This window comes from Octodon degus, unplaced genomic scaffold (assembly GCF_000260255.1).
Source record: "Octodon degus isolate 3935 unplaced genomic scaffold, OctDeg1.0 scaffold00072, whole genome shotgun sequence".
In the NCBI taxonomy this organism is placed as follows: Eukaryota; Metazoa; Chordata; class Mammalia; order Rodentia; family Octodontidae; genus Octodon; species Octodon degus.
This window is the reverse complement of record NW_004524648.1, coordinates 4,543,996-4,561,256: the sequence shown is the minus strand read 5'-3', so window position 1 is coordinate 4,561,256 and position 17,261 is coordinate 4,543,996. Positions and strand designations below refer to the sequence as shown.

At 40.9% G+C, this 17,261-nt stretch overlaps 1 protein-coding gene across 1 annotated transcript in view; it reads right to left on the bottom strand.

Moving 5' to 3' along the window:
• Positions 1–9,093, bottom strand: part of Nufip2 (NUFIP2, FMR1 interacting protein 2) — a 24,955-nt gene extending 15,862 nt beyond the window's left edge. Inside the window, exons 1-2 of the mRNA XM_023719898.1 lie at positions 8,749–9,093; positions 2,217–3,941 (exon numbers count right to left, since the gene is read on the bottom strand). Of these exons, the coding sequence (XP_023575666.1) occupies positions 2,317–3,941; positions 8,749–9,025 (1,902 nt within the window). The 5' untranslated portion in view covers positions 9,026–9,093 and the 3' untranslated portion in view covers positions 2,217–2,316. The remainder of the gene's footprint in view (positions 1–2,216; positions 3,942–8,748) is intronic.
• Positions 9,094–17,261: the final 8,168 nt, after the last annotated feature.

The window sequence follows — 17,261 nt, the reverse complement described above, 5'->3', positions numbered from 1 at the left end:
TTTTTTTTTTTTTTTTTTTTTTGGTAAAACCATGGATTGAACTCAGGCCCTGGCAAGCACTTATTCTATCTACTGAGCTATCTCCCCAGCCCTCACTGTACTAAATTAAAACAAAATGAACTTTTTAGTAACAACAGAAAAGTCAACATAACTATCATGTAGAGACACTTCATTTACTTCAAACATTAATTTCTTATTTACTTGCCCATCTACAAGGAAAATACATAAAAAATAACTAGCAATATATGTCAATATTTTACATTTCAGGGGGGAGGGGGCCTTGCCTGATAGCTCAGTCATTTTAAGGTGCTGCTTGGGCAAATGCAGTCAGGCATATAGGGCCGCCTTTGATTCCCAGCTCCAGAAGCTCCACCAGACCCGCCCTTTAGGCAGCCTGATGTAGGGAGGAAAAAAAAATCCTTCTCTATATTTCTATTTAAAAAGGTCTGGAAATTTAAATTTAAAAAGAGTCATTTGGGGCTGGCTTGGATATTAAGACTCCCATCTCTTCAAAAAACAAAATCATACACAACCACCTACTAGATTACTATTATCTCACAATTTTTTTAGAGATAGTGGGAGAACATAATACTTTAGAGATATCATCTCAGGCTCACCCAATAACCAAAGTACAAGACACTTTGGTAAATATTTTCTGTACATACTCTAGCAGTGCAAAATGCCCAACTTATCATTAAACATAGCCTCTAAGACTCTAAAACTTCAGTGCCTTACTTCCCTGAAAACATCCAGCTTCTGTGTTAACTCCTATTTACTTCTAAAAAGAGCTGGGATGGAAGACACATTAAATTTTATCTGCCAGGATTCCTAACAACTTCCATAAAGAGATGTCACTATTCCCATTTTTTAATCTTTGTTTTTTTAATGTACGTGGTACAGGGTCTCACTATGCAACCTGAACTCGTAGTGATCCTCCTGTTTTCAGGCTCCCCAGCACTGGGGTTACAGGTGAGCACCACCACGCCCTGTTTCAGTGGCAGTGTGTGATATGTGGTGCCAGGGATCAAACCCAGGTCCTTGCGCCTGCCAGGCAGGTGCTTAGACTGCCAAGCTACCTCCCCGACCCCTATTCCCATTTTTTTAAAGGAGGGGAAGAGAGGAAAGATACACAAAAACATACTTATTATACTCAATAATATCTTCCAGTTGGCAAGGAATGAAAACTAGGTAATTTGCTTAAAAGTCACAAATAGCATTGCTATTCATCTCTGAGGCAATGATCTCGTCCTAAGAGAATACAGTAATTACCTCATCCCCTACAATCTGTCATGTTCCCCAGTTCCTGCAGTTGTAAGTCACTAAGGGTGTTGCTGTCAGGAAAGACACATGAAGTAGAGGGGTGTGAAGACTGAAAGCCACTATTCGCATAAGCAGTATCATTTAAAATTCATTATTCAAATTCAAATTTACTTAACCTTACTATTTGCTTTTAAGGATTTAAACTTGTGATGCCAGTCAGCTAATTCTTTATAGGTCATATTCTAAGAAAAATATTAGCATGAAACATAAATGGTTTTCTTCCTTTCAATTAGAAGAGTCTTGATATGCTCTCTAGAATGGCCTCAAACAATCCTCTTGCCTCAGCCTCCTTGTGCTCACCACTGCATCCACCAAAGTTTCCTTTTCATGGGCTTTGATCCAGTCTGTTCCTCTGTAACACCGAAGAATGTGCTTGCCATTGCAGTGGGTCTAAATTACTTTCTAGCTACCATTCAGCACCAGTTATTTCTTCTTATACACTAATAGGACCTTTTTTCTTTTTTTGAAACTTTTTTCAACCCTCCTCAAAAACACTGTTCCTACTTCACTTCAAGCAAATTGGACTATTACATGCTTCACTAATAAAGCAACATGTGATATAAAAAGCACAGATTATCTATTTGAAAAAGAATTTTTTAACTCTTAATTGTTCAAAACGAAATATATGATCATCTTTTTAGGCAAATTTCTTCTCTCCCCCTATACCTGTATGCTTTGAATCAGACAAGTCAATTATAACCATCCATATAAAAATGCTTTTAAGTTCAATAAAATTTTAGCCACTCTTTCCAAAGATTCTGAACTACGAGTTTGATGTTAAATTCTTATGCAATCACTAAGCTCAGAAATTCTTAATGTACAGTTTTCAATTTACTCATTACAAATATACACAAACTGATTAGTAAAAACCTTCATATAAGAAAGAAATGAATTACCTTTAGTGTGATATACAATAGCAGCCCTCGGGTCAAAAGAACCCCAGCTATCATTCCTTTCTAGGCCTCTCTGGTATTTCTGTTCTTTGGCGGAGCCTAACTAAGTGTTCGTAGGAGAGGCCAGAGGATTTTGATTTTCTATCTCATAGTCCTTTGAGAGAAACACTAAAGCACCTTGACTATTGGTGTCTGCTTTTTGCAGGTCACCTATATGACTGGGTTCCAAGGATAAGGCTCCACTCTCAGTAGTAGTCCCAGGTTTTAGGATGCTACCCAGAACTTGAGGACTAGTCCGTTTCTCCAACTCATAAGCCTTAGGAAACACAGGATGCTCAGTTCCTGAGGGGATTTTTTCAGCACCCTGTGAAACCAAAGTGGCAGGATATTCTCCTTGAAATGTCACCTCCATCACTTTATGATCTGATGACTTCCCAATAACAGTCTCAGGGCCAGCACTGGGCTCATTTATAAATGATAAACCCCACTGATTCTGGAAGATATCCCCCAGGTTTTGCTGATCTGTCTGAGAGGGCAGATCCACTTGTGCTGTACTCAACAGCATACTTTGCATATTTGAAGGGTAGATAAAAAGGCTAGATTTAATTTGTTCAACAGCTGCTGAAGTTAGACTCATGTCCTGGAGAACTGAATCAGTTCCAGAAGAGATGGGTGTTAGAGTATTAGCAGCAGTAGTTAGCAGTGGCTGACCTCCTGCAGGATACATGCTTGCATCAGTCCCTGCTAGAACAGGCCCATTAGAAAAGTTGGCAGAAGTAACAGATTTTAGCGCTGACATAGGGACCTGGGATAATCGACTTGAAGATTGGGTCTGAGTTTCCCCAGTAGATGATGAAGAGGATGAAGATGAAGATGGTGACACAGAAGAGTTTTGTATAGTTTTGTTGAGGTTTTCCTTAACTTTGCTTGCATAACTTATTTTAGGAACTATTTTAGCACTGCTATTGTCCACTGGAAAAACTGGAGGTGGTTTAAATAGGGTCCATGAGTCCTCTTTGGAGGCAACAGCTGAGGCATGCTTTCCTTTGGGCCGATCATCAAACTTCTTGTTGTTCACACCAGGTTTAATATCTGAACTTTTACGAAGCATATCACCCACAGCAGGTTTTCCTCGAGTTGTTCCTCCAGGTCCAGTTTCGTATTTCCAAATGGGCTTTGAAGCATCCACTCGATTTCCCTTTTGTTCACTGTAGTCGGGCTTAAAAGTTTCAAGTCCCTGTTTCAAGGGTGGGACACTAGTCTCTTGTTGCATTATTTTGTCCTGGACTAAATTAAGGTTTTCACAACCCTTAGCACTATTGCGCCTAGCTTTCCTTTTTTTAGGAGTGGTATATCCACTTTCTGATCCACTACCATCATTATCTGCGCCCTTGCCCATATAACCATTAGTAATATAGCCTGAATTATTTGTTACAACACCATTTGGAATTGCTACTGTATCAGTCTTATCTATAGACTGGTTTTCTCCAGATTTATTTTCATAAGACTTCCCATTCTTTTTGTCCATACTGTTTTTCTGAATGAAATTCTTGGTTTTAATTCCTGTCTTCCCAAAGTTGCCAGCTTTCACAGTCTGCTTCAGACTAGTATCTACAGCTTGCTGGTTGCCATTGAGGACCCTGGAAATAGGGCTGGTAGCTTCATCAGAACCCAGGCTCTTTAAAGATATTTCTCTTTCTCCAGCATTACCATTTATTTCACCATAGCCTGAGGGAGGAAAAAAAAAAGACTTTAAAATTATAAGATTTAAATTACAGCAGAACCTAACATTTAAAGATAGTCATTTTACAGATTAGAAAATGAGATCTATAACTGCTAAGCAAAAAGAACAGAGCCATGATTCAAACCACTGTCCGAGATCACAGGCAAGTACTTCAATCTATAAACCTTAATACTACTCAACAGAATAAATCTACCCACAACTTCCACAAGATTATAAAATTTTCTTTATATTCACAGATCTACTCTCTAAGTAAAAACCGGTTAAAGGTTTTCTTATTCAGAAATAGGAAAAGAAGGTTAGAGATGATATAACTCAATTGTACAGCATTTGTCTACTATGTTGAAAGAACTAGAAAAGGAAGAAAAAAAAAAAAAAGACATGTTTTAGGGCTGGGGATGTAGTTTAGTTGGTACAGTATTTCTTGCCTGGCATGCAAGAGACCTCTTCATTGCCCTACACCCCATAAATAAAGTAAAATAAGAAAAGGTTTTCATTCCTCATTTGGTAGACTGATTCTCAGAGAGATAAAAAGTAACTTGCCCAGATAACAAAATGGAAGAATTGGAAATCTGAACTCCAGGCTCTCTGGGACCCAAGGTTTCCTATCACCAACACTGTAACTCAAAAGATGCAGTGGAAAAAATATATACTAACCAAACTCCAAAGAAAGAAATTTAACCTATGGTATTCAGATACAATCAGACATAAATCACTAAAAAAGTTATTACCACAGGTGATTTAATTGGGTCCACAACTGTCCCCATTCCTTTTACTAGTAAAATGTGTTATAATCTACACCTTTCTATTAAAGTTCACAAAAGCATCCTAAGGTCAAGTCATTGCAAATAGATGCACAGTATGTCTACATGTTCATTTAAGGCAGTTTTTAGGATGCACAGATAAAAGAATACTAAATTATTCATACCTTCAACACTTTCAAGCTTTTAGGCATTTGGGCTATGAAAGCCAAAAGACACAGGAATTTGTTGTTCTTCATGGTAAATATCAATCATTATAATTCCCATCAAAAGCTCTTTTAAGCTCCCCCACCTTTATTTTGAGACAGGTCTCACTGTATAACCCAAACTGGTCTTGAACTCACTATGTAGTCTAGATGAACTCAAGGCAACCTTCCTGCCTCAAGCCTCCCAGTGCTGGTATTACAGATATCAGTCACTATGCCCTGTGCAGTTCCTTAATTTCAAGAGCAGTAATAATGATAGGGCCAGGAAGATGGCTCCGTGGAATAAGCACTTCCCTGGCAAGCACAAGGGCCTGAGTTTAATCCCTGGTCCCCCTCCCAAAAAAAAAATAGTAAGGATAATGAGGCTGTTCTTTGTTTTAAACGTTAAAATCAGTTATGTAGAACAGCCTGAGAAGATTCACAACAGCATTAACTAAAATTTAACTCACTCATTCTCATCAAAGAAAAGGGTGGGAATATTGAAAATGAATAAAGACATTTAATACTGTATTTTAAAAAAGAACTTCAAGACATAATCATGCTCAAGACCATAATCATTCCCAAAATAGGCACAAAGAGCATAAAATTCTATACCATTCAATTTTAATGTTTGGCTACTGAGTAAGATATAAGATAGCAATCAATTCAAACTTTTGGTAGAAAAATGTTAACTAAAACCAGGTATGGTGGCACATACCTATAATCCTAGCTGCACTCTGGACAGTTTAGACAAGAGAACTGAGTTTGAAGCCAGCCTGCCCATTTCAAAAAAACTCAAGCACAGTACACTATCCAACCCCAACTATGAAATAGTTAAGGGGAACATTACTGCTTTAGGAGTCTTCTAAAGGGTTCTATAGAAACATAGGAAATTCCTAAACAGAGATTCAGCATAAGCCTACCCTTTCCCAACAAAGTGCCAAAGACCTACCCACTTATCATGCTAATAAATTAACAAATTAAATAGATGTTTATGCCCCCCCATCCCAGGACTATCAGTCACAACGTTTTGCATCTTAAAGGTGGGCAATCTTAAATACAAAAAAAAAGTAAAAATTTCCCTGTCCAAACCAAAGCAGACTTATAAGTGAACCAGAATAACTTCTCCTAAAACTATTAAATGGCTAAGACATCAGAATCACAAATGAAAGTTCAAAAACCCCTATATTTCCACCACATTTGTAACAAACTTCTCATATAACTACATAAAATTTTTCCCATGGTAACTTTGTAAAAAAGTATTCCAGAAAAATTTTTAAAGCTTAGATATTTAGGAAAAATATAAGCAATAGAGAATTACAGATATAAAGAACTCCCACTGGTTTGTTATTTAGGGGCTGCCATGCTAACCCTATTTCAGAAAGACTCAGCAAAACTTGAACCCTGATAAATCTAGCTTTTGGATTGGAAACGGGTATTACTCAAAACATTTAATCTTCTATTGCGCCCTCTTCTGGATGAAGAAAAACAGCTCTTTCTTACAGGTTTATGTGTAATGAGTCAAAAGAGCCCACCCTAACAGTATAATACATTCCAAAATATCCTAAGTTTCTTTAGTTACTAACATTGTACACAATGAAACAACAATCTGTGTGACCAAGATACACAAACTGCTAACCCCAAATTATTTACATTCTCTAAAAACTCCTAAACCTAGTTCCCTTCATTTTTATTCCAGGGTAAGACTTTTGAGGGATCCCACTTTGAATGGTTCATGGTTTGCTGCTGTATGTAGAAGAGTCCTACAAGAAAACATTAGCTTGATTCAATAAAACACTGAAAAATTCAAACCTGACCAATACTATTGCCTTATATTTCAAGCAAGCATAAGGTAACATTTTATGGTTTTTGAAAAATTTGTTCAAATGACCTAGTGTTTATAGTTAAGCTGTTCCAAATCCTTATGGTTAAGCATTTCATCCATGTGCTTCTATTGCATATCCTACAATCTCAAAATGGAAAACATGACATTCGAATTTCAATCTTCAAGTTATATTAACTGCAAGAAAAAAACGTTTCTCCTACTCTCGATAACTGCTCATACGAACATTCTTTACCATTCCCTTTATTTCTCAAGTTATAAAGAACCCTTAAGTTTTTAACTCTGCGAGGTTAACTTTTAAACTTATTTTTCAAATATTGTTCTTCCCTTGATTTCTGCCTCCAATTTAACGTTTGCTAAAATTAAAAGTTTAAAATGCGAAAAATTCCTTTTATTTTAGCACAGAATAAAAAAGCGTCATCCGAGGCAAGACGGCAGTGATCCAACCTCATGGAGGAGCCACTTCAGTTCATCCTTAGTGACAAGAAAGGGGTCAAAAAATCCCCCTCTTCCTCATCCAAACATGTGTTCAATCCCCCCACACACACACACAAACTAACCAAACCCGGCAGACACGGTTAAGTTTAGTAGGGAGATAGATGGAACTATGTGGGGGGTGGGGGTGGGGGGGGTCCCGCTCCTCGTTTCTTGTGGAGAAAGCGCTGCGAGAAGGAAAAGGCCCAAGTGAAAGCCTCAGGCGGAGTCGTGAGCGAACCTGGCAGGAGGATATGAGGATCCTGTGGCAGAGAAACTCGTGACCGGGAGCTCGGTTCCCGCTGGGTACCCCACCCGGCCTCAGGCACCGCCTCTACCCCAAAAGAATCCCCCCGCCGTACCTCCAAGCCCTGCTGCCCCGTGGAGGCCCGAGGCCGCTGTCCTGGGCCTCCTTCCCCCTCGGCTCCGCTGGGAGTCCGGCTCCCCGCCCAGGCCGCCCGCGCCTCCCGCCGCACCCGGGAGCGGGAAACACGGCCGCCGGCGCGCGAGGCCCGGCGCAGGCCGCTCCCCTCGTGGCCGCTTCCCTCCCCCACCCCAACCGCCCCCGCCCCTCACCCCAGGGACCCGCCCGGGGCCGCGCGGCCGCCACCGGGTTACACAACCCGGCAGCCCCGGGGGGAGGGGTAGCCTCGGGGCGGGGGTAAGGCGGCGCCCTCCGGGTGCAGGGGGCGAAGCGACGGACGGCGGGGGCCCTGGGTCACCCGCCCCGCCACGCCGCGCCGCGCCGCCGGCCCCTCGACACCCTTCCCCCTCCGCTCCTCAGTGGGCCAGAGTCGGTGACAGGAATCGGCTTCCAACATGGCGGACAGGAAGCGGCCCCGCGAGGAGGAGAGAACATTCCAGCCGCGCCGGCTCTGGGGGGAGCGGGCCCGGGGCGCCGGCCTCAGGAGAAGTCGCTAGGGCAGACTGCAAGGTCCGGCGCCCAAAACAGGCCTTTAGGGGAGGAAATGACCCAACAGGCCAAGGGTCCAAGCCGCCCCCACCTCAGACGGGGAAACCGAAGGCCACAGGTGGGCCTGGGTGGCGGGCGAGGAGGCGGCTTCCTCAGGTCGGCCCACCTGGCCGCCTGCAAACGGTCTCGCGACATCACCCGTGGCAGAATTCGCCAGGCCTTTCTGAGTTACACCTCGAGAGATTTTTTTTTTTTGGGGGGGGGGTTGGATCACCCCATCTCAAGGAATCCAAATTACGGTAACTCCAAGGCCGCAGGAAGGTGAGCAAGGAGGCTCTGTTAAGATTGGACTTCCGAGGCCGACCCCGCGGGTCTCCCTCTGGCCGGGGCGGGGGCCGAGAAGGTCACGCTGGCCTGGCCTGGCCTCTCCCATGCTGAAGGAGAGGACACTGCAGCCCCTACTGCCCTGGGCGAGCCAGGGGAGAATGAAAGGGGGCATCCCCAGGCCGGAGGGACACACACACCCCGACCCCGTCCGCGCTTTTCTCATCTAGCCCCACCCCCATCTCCTCGTCCCCCACCCCCAATCCCCTTCCCCCACCCGGCCTCCTCCCAGACCTGTTTTCTTCTTCGGCGTTTCCTGGTGCTGCTGGAGGGTGTGTTTCTGCTCATGTTTCAGCGGCTTTGGCTGGGCCTTGGGGCTGCCCTCGGCTCCATGCTGCAAGTACTGGTGAGGCTGCTGGTGATGGTGGTGGTGGTGGTGGTTGTGGGTATGGTTGTAGAAATAATAATGGTGGTGATGGTGCGACTGCTGCTGCGACTGCTGAGGGTGATGGTGCGGATGGTGGTGGCTGTGATGGTGCTGAGGCTGTGGCTGGCCGGACTTCTCCTCCATTGAAAGCGGCTGGGACTCCCTAGCTGAGGCTGCGGGCTGCTGCACCGTCAGGATCTGAGACTGCTTCTCCGGGCTCGCTCAGTATATCTGAGCGTGTCTCGCCAGCGCACTGGTTAACCGAGTGATTCTGCGAGATTGGCAGCTGCGCTCCAGCAATCAGAAGCCACGCTATGCCGTAGGCCCCGCCCCTAGTCCAAATCCTCTTTCCTTCCCCTTAGCCCCTGCCTCCTGGCCAACGCCACTTACCCTGTGCAACCTCACAGGGCCGGGCCTTCAACGTCAGCACTATGGCTCTCTGTTCTGTTGCTTTTTTTTCCTTCACCACACAGTCTGTGAACAGCACTTTCTACACTTCTCGCCGACAAGCAAGCTCAGGTCGGGTGTAGCAGATTCCGCTGGCGCTAGGAGCTGTCAGTTGGTTTTGCACCTCCTAGAAGAATCTGTTGCCTTTAAAAAAAAAAAAAAAAAAATCCTTTTCCGGGTAACCAGAAGGGAAGCTCAATTCCTTTAACCTGGTACCAGTAAAGGGGCAATACAAAAAGAGGAAATAAATACATTTTTAAGAATAGAAGAGCTTCACTATTCAGTAGATCGTTTTGTATTCTTGATTCATTTTGCTTTGTATTCATATGCTAATCTCTTCCTTTCCACGAAGGGATTATAGGGTTCCACAATGGGGTATCTGTGTAATTTTCTAAAAGGGCACAAAGGATTTAAATCATTGTTTCTTTGTGGTTGGAGGCAAGGGAGAGAGGCAGAAATGAAAATCTACGCTGCAAATTTTTTTTTAAATTAAACTCTTGCAGGTGAGGTCAACTGTGGACCCAAAATAGGTCTTAGACTATGAAGTTTCAAGAGAAAAGAAAGGAGAGAAAGAACACTTTAAAAGTTTTTAAGGTTTTCTTGCATTTACAAAAAATAACAAAGTATACTGTTGATACATTTTTTTGAGATAGATGGTGATCGCTGATACTTTATAATTTGTTAAGCATATATATATATATATATATATAATGCCCTTTTCTCAATGTATGTAATAGGAATTTTTAAATTATGATAAAACAGCAAAATTTACTTTCTAAACTGTTTTAAGCATACAGCTCAGAAGTATTAAAAACATTTATATTTTTGTGCAGCTGTTACCACTCTAGAACTTTTTCATCATGCAGAACAGAAACATCATATCCATTAAAGAATAACTCCCGGGGCTGGAGAGATGGCTCAGTGGTCTAAAGCACCTACTTGAAACAAGCTTGGCAAAGCACAGGGACCGCGGTTCGATCCCCAGCACCACATGCCAGCCAGACCCGCCCCCTGGTGGGCTGAGATGGCCACACACACACATTAAAAGAATAACTCCCCGGGGGCCTGGCCCTAGCTCAGTCTTTAAGTGGCTGCTTCCACAAAGCTGTCAGCCTCAGGTTCCTGGAGTTGGAACCTCACAACTCTCCCGCTGGTCAAAAGTGCCCTGAAGGCATTCGAGGAAGGAAAAAAAAAAAAAAAATAATAATAATAATAATAATAACTCCCCTTTCTGTTCTCCCCCCCCCATTTCCTTTTCTGGCTCCATGAATTTGAGTTTTTAAGGTATCATATATAAGTGGAATCATACAGTATTTGTGTTTTTGTGACTGGCCTGTTTTACTTAACATTATTTCTTCAAGATTCATTTTTTAAGAGCTTTCCTTTTTAAGGCAATAATATCCCATTGTATGTATGCATTTGTGTGTGGACCATGTTTTGTTTTCTCAGCAATGATGCATGGATTGTTTCTTCCATCTAGTCTATAAAGTTTTTAACATGTGATTAGAATTCCTGTTGCAGGACAATATAAAGGAACAAAGAAGCTTAAAAGTAAAAAGCTCAGCGCACTAAGCACCTACCTGGCAAGCAGGAGAACCTGAGTTCGATCCCAGGCACCAAATGCCATGCCAACCACTGAAACCCCATGTGGTGACTCACCACTGTAATCCCAGCGCTGGGTAGGCTGAGTCAGGAGGATCAGTATGAGTCCAAGCTGCATAGTGAAACACTGTACCAAATACATACATAAATAAAAGATTTAACAAAAAAGTAAAAAACTATGCTTTGAAATTAATGAATGTCAAGGCAAAAAATATTTAAAACATAATACCCTGTTTCCAGCAATAAATGCACCAACTCAGTAAAAAACTGTAACTAGAACTTGACTCAATCTATAAAATGCGGATTTTTAATGCCTTGTTAAATTTTCTTTGTTTTGTTTTGTTTTTTGTGGAACTGGGGATTGAACTTAAGCACTTGCACTTGCCGGGCAAGCACTTATTCTACTGAGCCCTCTCCCCAGTCCCTGCCTTATTAAATTTTAAAGAAGGACTTTTTGAGGGGTAATTTACCCAATTTTGAGAGCTAAAATCCCAAGAATAATAATAATAATATATAATGAAGTTTTTGCTGTTGAACAGTATATCACCATTTTCCCATCTATTTTTAAAAAATACATATAGAATTTAGGATTGTGTTGATGATATTTTTTAAAACTTTTTTTAAAAAAATTTATTTATTTATATTTTTGTGTGTGTGGCCAGCTCAGCCCACCAGGGGGCGGGCCTGGTTGGCATGTGGTGCTGGGGGATTGAACCATGGTCCCTGTGCTTTGCTTAGCTTAGCTTGTTCTAAGTAGGTGCTTTAGACCACTGAGCCATCTCACCAGCCCCTGATGCTATTTTTTTTTTAATGCTTTTTTTCCTAACTTACACATTTGGTTAAAAGGTTAGAATTCCTGGGTTCTAGCTTTTTTGTCTACATTTTCTACATTGTAGTTTTACACAATCCAAACACACTTTGTGTTCTTCATTTATCATCCCTCAAGCTGTTTTAGTTTTTTACATACAGTTATGCTGAGTTAAAGAAACTAAATCTAGTTACTATGAGTGCTACCTTCCTTGTAGGTAGTAGTACGGAGAAAACTGGTATAATGTCAAAAAATGCAAAATATTAAATTCTATATATGCTAGAATCATAACCTGGAAAACCACAACTTTTTAGAAGAATAAAAAGTTGTACAGCAGTAAACTGCATACCATTTTATTTGATTTTTCTGAAATAATTGTATGTGAAATATACTTGAGACTTGCCATGCATTGGAAATGCACCATTATATTAATACCATGATACCAAGTCTCTGTAAAAAAAAGTTGATTCTACTTGTTTCAAGCATATTTTTATACAACAGACTCTTCATCCTGTAATCCCAGCAATCTGGGAGACTAATGCAGGAGGATTACAATTTTGGACCTAGTCCAGTCTGGACAATTTAGTGAGACACTGACTTAAACAAAAAACTTAAGTAGGGAAATAATATAAGAAGGAATATAGCATAAGTGTGGTGAAATTATACGTGCTTTTCTCTCTTTTCCAAATGTTCTGCAATTATTACTTTCCTGATAAAAACTTTTGATGTGTATATTTTTTTTTGCCATGCTAGTGATCACGCTTCTAGATGGTAGTCAAGTGCTCTACCTTATTTCAAAATAAAAAATTTATAAAAGCCTGAGTATGTAGTTCTACTGAGGTATATCCCCAACCCTAAAAATATTATTTCTAAAAATGAAATTTTATTTTTATTTTATGAGATGTTACCTCTCCTTGAACTTTTGGGCTCAAGCAGTGCTTCCAAGTATCTAGACTTCTCAAAGAACCAAACCAAAATGAAGCTTAATATGCATATTCTTTTCAAATTCATTTTATATAGTATTCTACCTATAGTCAATGAGGGAGGTTATAATGGAGAGACAGGAGATTCCTATTTATGTTAAGTTGATGGCTTAACTATAATTGTCATAGTAGTTCATATTTACTGGGTAATTAATAAATATTGGAAACTGTACCAAGTATTTCATCTTCGTTTTTTTGAAAATAGGTAAGTTCTTTGAGATAGATAGTAAATACATTCTACAGATGAGGAATTTGAGGGCTAAAAAGGTCAAGACTTGCTTATAGCCAGCCATGGTGGCACCCATCTGTTAATCTCAGCACTCTGGGAGGCTAAAGCAAGTTTATTAAAAGTTTATGCCTAACCTGGGCAAATTAATGAGAGCTTATCTCAAAGTTAAAAATTTTTTAAAAGGTCTGAGTGTATAGTTTCCTGTGAAGGTCCTAGTTCAATTCCCCAATACAGGATGTGAAAAATAAAAAGACTTGTCTGTAACTTAGAAGCCATTAAGTTTGTACCAGAGGTTGAACTAGAATAGGTCCAGCTAGATAAAAGTTTATATTGTTGTTTTGGTGTGTGTGTTACTGAAGGACCACTCTAAGACCTTGCACATACTGTACAAGTGCTCTACCACAGAACTATATCTCCAGCCCAGTATAAGTATTTCTAACACTGTCAAAACTGATATATGGGGCTGGTGAGATGGCTCAGTGGTCTAAAGCACCTACTTAGAACAAGCTTAGCAAAGCACAAGGACCACGGTTCAATCTCCCAGCACCACATGCCAGCCAGCCCTGCCCCCTGGTGGGCTGAGATGGCCACACACACACACAAATAAATAAATAAATTTTTTTTAAAAAGTGATATATATTCCTAAAATTTTAATAAACCTCTAAGAAACATTCAAGCTACATCAAACTAGCATGAAGATAGTGTGTAGGTTTGTTTTTGAGACAGGCTTTCTCTATGTAACTTAAAGTGGACTTGAACTCACTATGTGGCCCAGGTTGTCCTCGAATTTGTGGTGATCCTTCTGCCTCAGCCTCCTGAATGCTGGGCTTACAGGCGTGTACCACCACGCCAGACTTATTTTGTAAAATTTGAAACAATAATATATTTCTGTATGTTTATTTTCCTTCATGAACTAATTAACTCTTCCCAAAACCTGAATCCACTTGTGTTCAAATGTTAATGGTCATTTTGGAATGTGGTTCGGAAGTGTTGTAATTTCAAAACTAGACTTGGTGGAACATGCCTGTAATCTCAGTCCTCACTCAGGAGATGAGCCAGGAGGATTGTTGTGAGTTCGAGTCCAGGCTGGGCTACCAAGTGATCTCAGAGCCAGCTGAACTACATATGGAGACTATCTCAAAATACCAAAAAAAAAAAAAAAAAAGTGTTATAATTTTAATAAGTGCTTTAAAAGTTATGAAAAGTTTATAACAAATTTAAAAGTTATAGGTAAGTTATAACAGTGTAGAAAAAATATTGACACTGTAACTCAAGAACTAAAAGTAAAGTCACAAATTATTTTTGTAGTATATGAATACATATAAAACACAAACTCAGTGACAATGAGAGAACTTGCAAAATGGGGGCCGGGGAGATTGCTCAGTAGACTAAGTTCTTGCCTGGCAAGCACAAAGGCCTGAGTTCAGTCCCCAGTTCTGGAAAAAAAAAAAAAAAGAAAGAAAGAAAGAAAAAAAAAGAGAGAGACTCGGCCAATACCCTGTAATATTACCGGGAGGTGATTAAACCTTTGGAGGTAGTGTCTAGGGAAAGGAAATTAGGTTCATGTGAGTATGCATTTGAAGGGTTGTTGCACCCCATGCATGTTCCTCACCCAACCTCTTTTGATCCCTGGCCACCATGAAGTGAGCAGTTTTGCTCCTCACACATACCTCACCATGATGTTCTGCTTCACCACAGGCCCAACATGGCAGGGCCAAGAGAGCGTGGATTGGAACCTTTGAGATTATGAGCTACAATACGTCTTTCCTCCTTTCAAAGTGTTTATCTTGGGTATTTTGTCACAGCAACAGAAGGCTAGCATAATATATAAAGCTAAACTTTTAGATATGTATATTTTTGACATTTCTCTGATTAGCAAGTTTAAAACTGTCTTTGCTTCTCTATTTTCTCTTACTATACTTATGCTTTTATTCCTTTTTTAAAGAAGAAGAGGGGCTATGGAGATGGCTCAGTGGAATAAGCGCTTCCCTGGCAAGTGCAAGGGCCTGAGTTCAATCCCCGGTTCTGCCAAAAAAATAAAAAATAAAAATGAAGAAGAAGAAGAGGAAAAAAAAGATGAAGAAAAAGAAAAAGGGGCTGGAGAGATGGCTCAGTGGTCTAAAGCACCTACTTGAAACAAGCTTGGCAAAGCACAAGGACCTCGGTTCAATCCCCCAGCACCACATGCCAGCCAGCCCCGCCCCCTGGTGGGCTGAGCTGGCCACACACACACACACACACACACACACACACTAAATAAATGTAATAAATAAAAATAAATAAATATTAAAAAAAAAAAGAAAAAGAAGTAGGAGAATGGCTCAGTGGTAATGTACTTTCCTAGCACACATATGGTCCTGGGTTTAATATCTAGCCAGCACCACAGAAAATTTAAAAAAAAAAAAAAAAATTTGAAGTTGGGCTTGGTGGCATATACTTATAATCTCAGCACTCTGAGAGGCTAAGGCAGAAGTTGCCTAGGCAGTGCAACATGTTAATAAGACATGTCCAAAAATTAAAAATAAAAAGGACTGGGGATGTTCCTCAGTACAAAGCCTCTGGGTTCAATACCCAGTACCATGAAAAAAAGCAGAGTGGGTTCTGGGATATACACTGGTGCAAAGACTGAAAGGATAGTCTTTGCAATCTTCAGTACTGTAAATTTTTTTTTTTTTTAAAGAATGAATTCAACTTACACACAATTGTCCTGGTTTGTGTTCATTTGCTTGCTTTGAGGCAGGTTCTTACTTCATAGTTCAGGCTGGCTTTTTTTTTTTTTTTTTTTTTGGTGGAACCAGGGATTGAACTAAGGCCCTTGCACTTGCCAGGGAAGCACTTATTCTACTGAGCCATCTCCCTGGCCCCTCAGGCTGACTTTGAACTCACTATGTAGCCCAGGTTGGCCTCAAACTCATAGTGATCCTCCTGCCTTTGCCTCCCCAGTGCTAGGATCATAAGCGTGTGCCACCTGACCCAGAAATACACAATTGTCTTGTGAACATGAATCCAAAACAAAGACCAAGAGAATTAATGTGCCATTTAGTTACTTTTTTTTTTTTTGTATTTTAGGAAAGGGTCTACAGGGTGTTCAGGGTCCCACTACTAGATCGGACTCATAGTGATCCAACTGTTTACAGCCTCCCAAGAGCTGAGATTACAGGTGTGCACCACCACCCCCAGGCTCAATTGCCTTCTCAGTACGCCTTGAGAGGGTAAGGCCAGCATGGCAGGCCCAGGGATTGACCCCCAGCCCCTGTGCCTGCTTGCAGGTGCTTTAATCCACTGAGTTATTTGGTCAGCCTGGTTACATTTTTTTCTTTTTTTTTATTTTCAGAACCAGGGATTGAACTCAGGCCCTTGGTGCTTGCCAGCGAAGCGCTTATTCCACTGAGCTGTGTCCCCGGCCCCCTGGTTACATTTTTGAATCTACAATAGAAAAATAAATTTATATGTGAATGAATCATTAAACATTTAATTGTTGTGTTCTTGGTCCATAGATGTATTCAGAAGTTAGGCTAAAGGTAACCACTGAGAGTAAAACTAGTAAAACTCAACATAATCTGATTATATTAGCCATAGTCTAGTCAATGTGATTAGAATATCTTAGAAGCTACAAGAAGACAGTGTAACCACTGAAACTACAACTTATTGATTCTATTTTCTGTTTCAATCTTAGTGTTTCTAAATTAGTAGCAGTTTGTTTGTTTGTTTGTTTGTTGGTTGGTTTGTTATAATGTATTTTTCGGCCTCACCAGCTCTGGGATTACAGGTGTGCACACCCAGGGGTGGGGCCAGTGTGGCATGTGGCCCCAGGGATCAAACCCCAGTCCTTGCACTTGCCTGAGCAGGTACTTAATCCACTGAACTATCTCACTGGCCCTAAGTTAGTAGTTCTAAGTCATATGATTATTGTTAGTTACTGATTGCAATAAAGCAATTTACCCCAAAATTTTAGTAAAAAACAATAAACACTATCTCACAGTTTTCTGAGGTCAAGACTCTGGGTGCTGATTAGCTCAAGGTCTTTCACTAAATTTGTGGGAAGATCTGCTTCCAAGCTCATCCATGGTTGTTGGGAGATTCAGTTCTCTTGAGGCACTGGACTGAGTCTGCTCAATTCCTCATTGCTAGAGGTTTCTCCCCAAAACTGTTCACAACACAGTAATTGTCTTCCCTCAAAGTGAGCGAGAGAATAAGTGAGATTTCAAAATGAAACTAGTCTTTTTTGTAGATTAATCTCTGAAATGACATCTCATTAATTTTCCTATTCAATGTCCTGTTTGTTAGAAGTGAGCCGTAATATTTGTTATT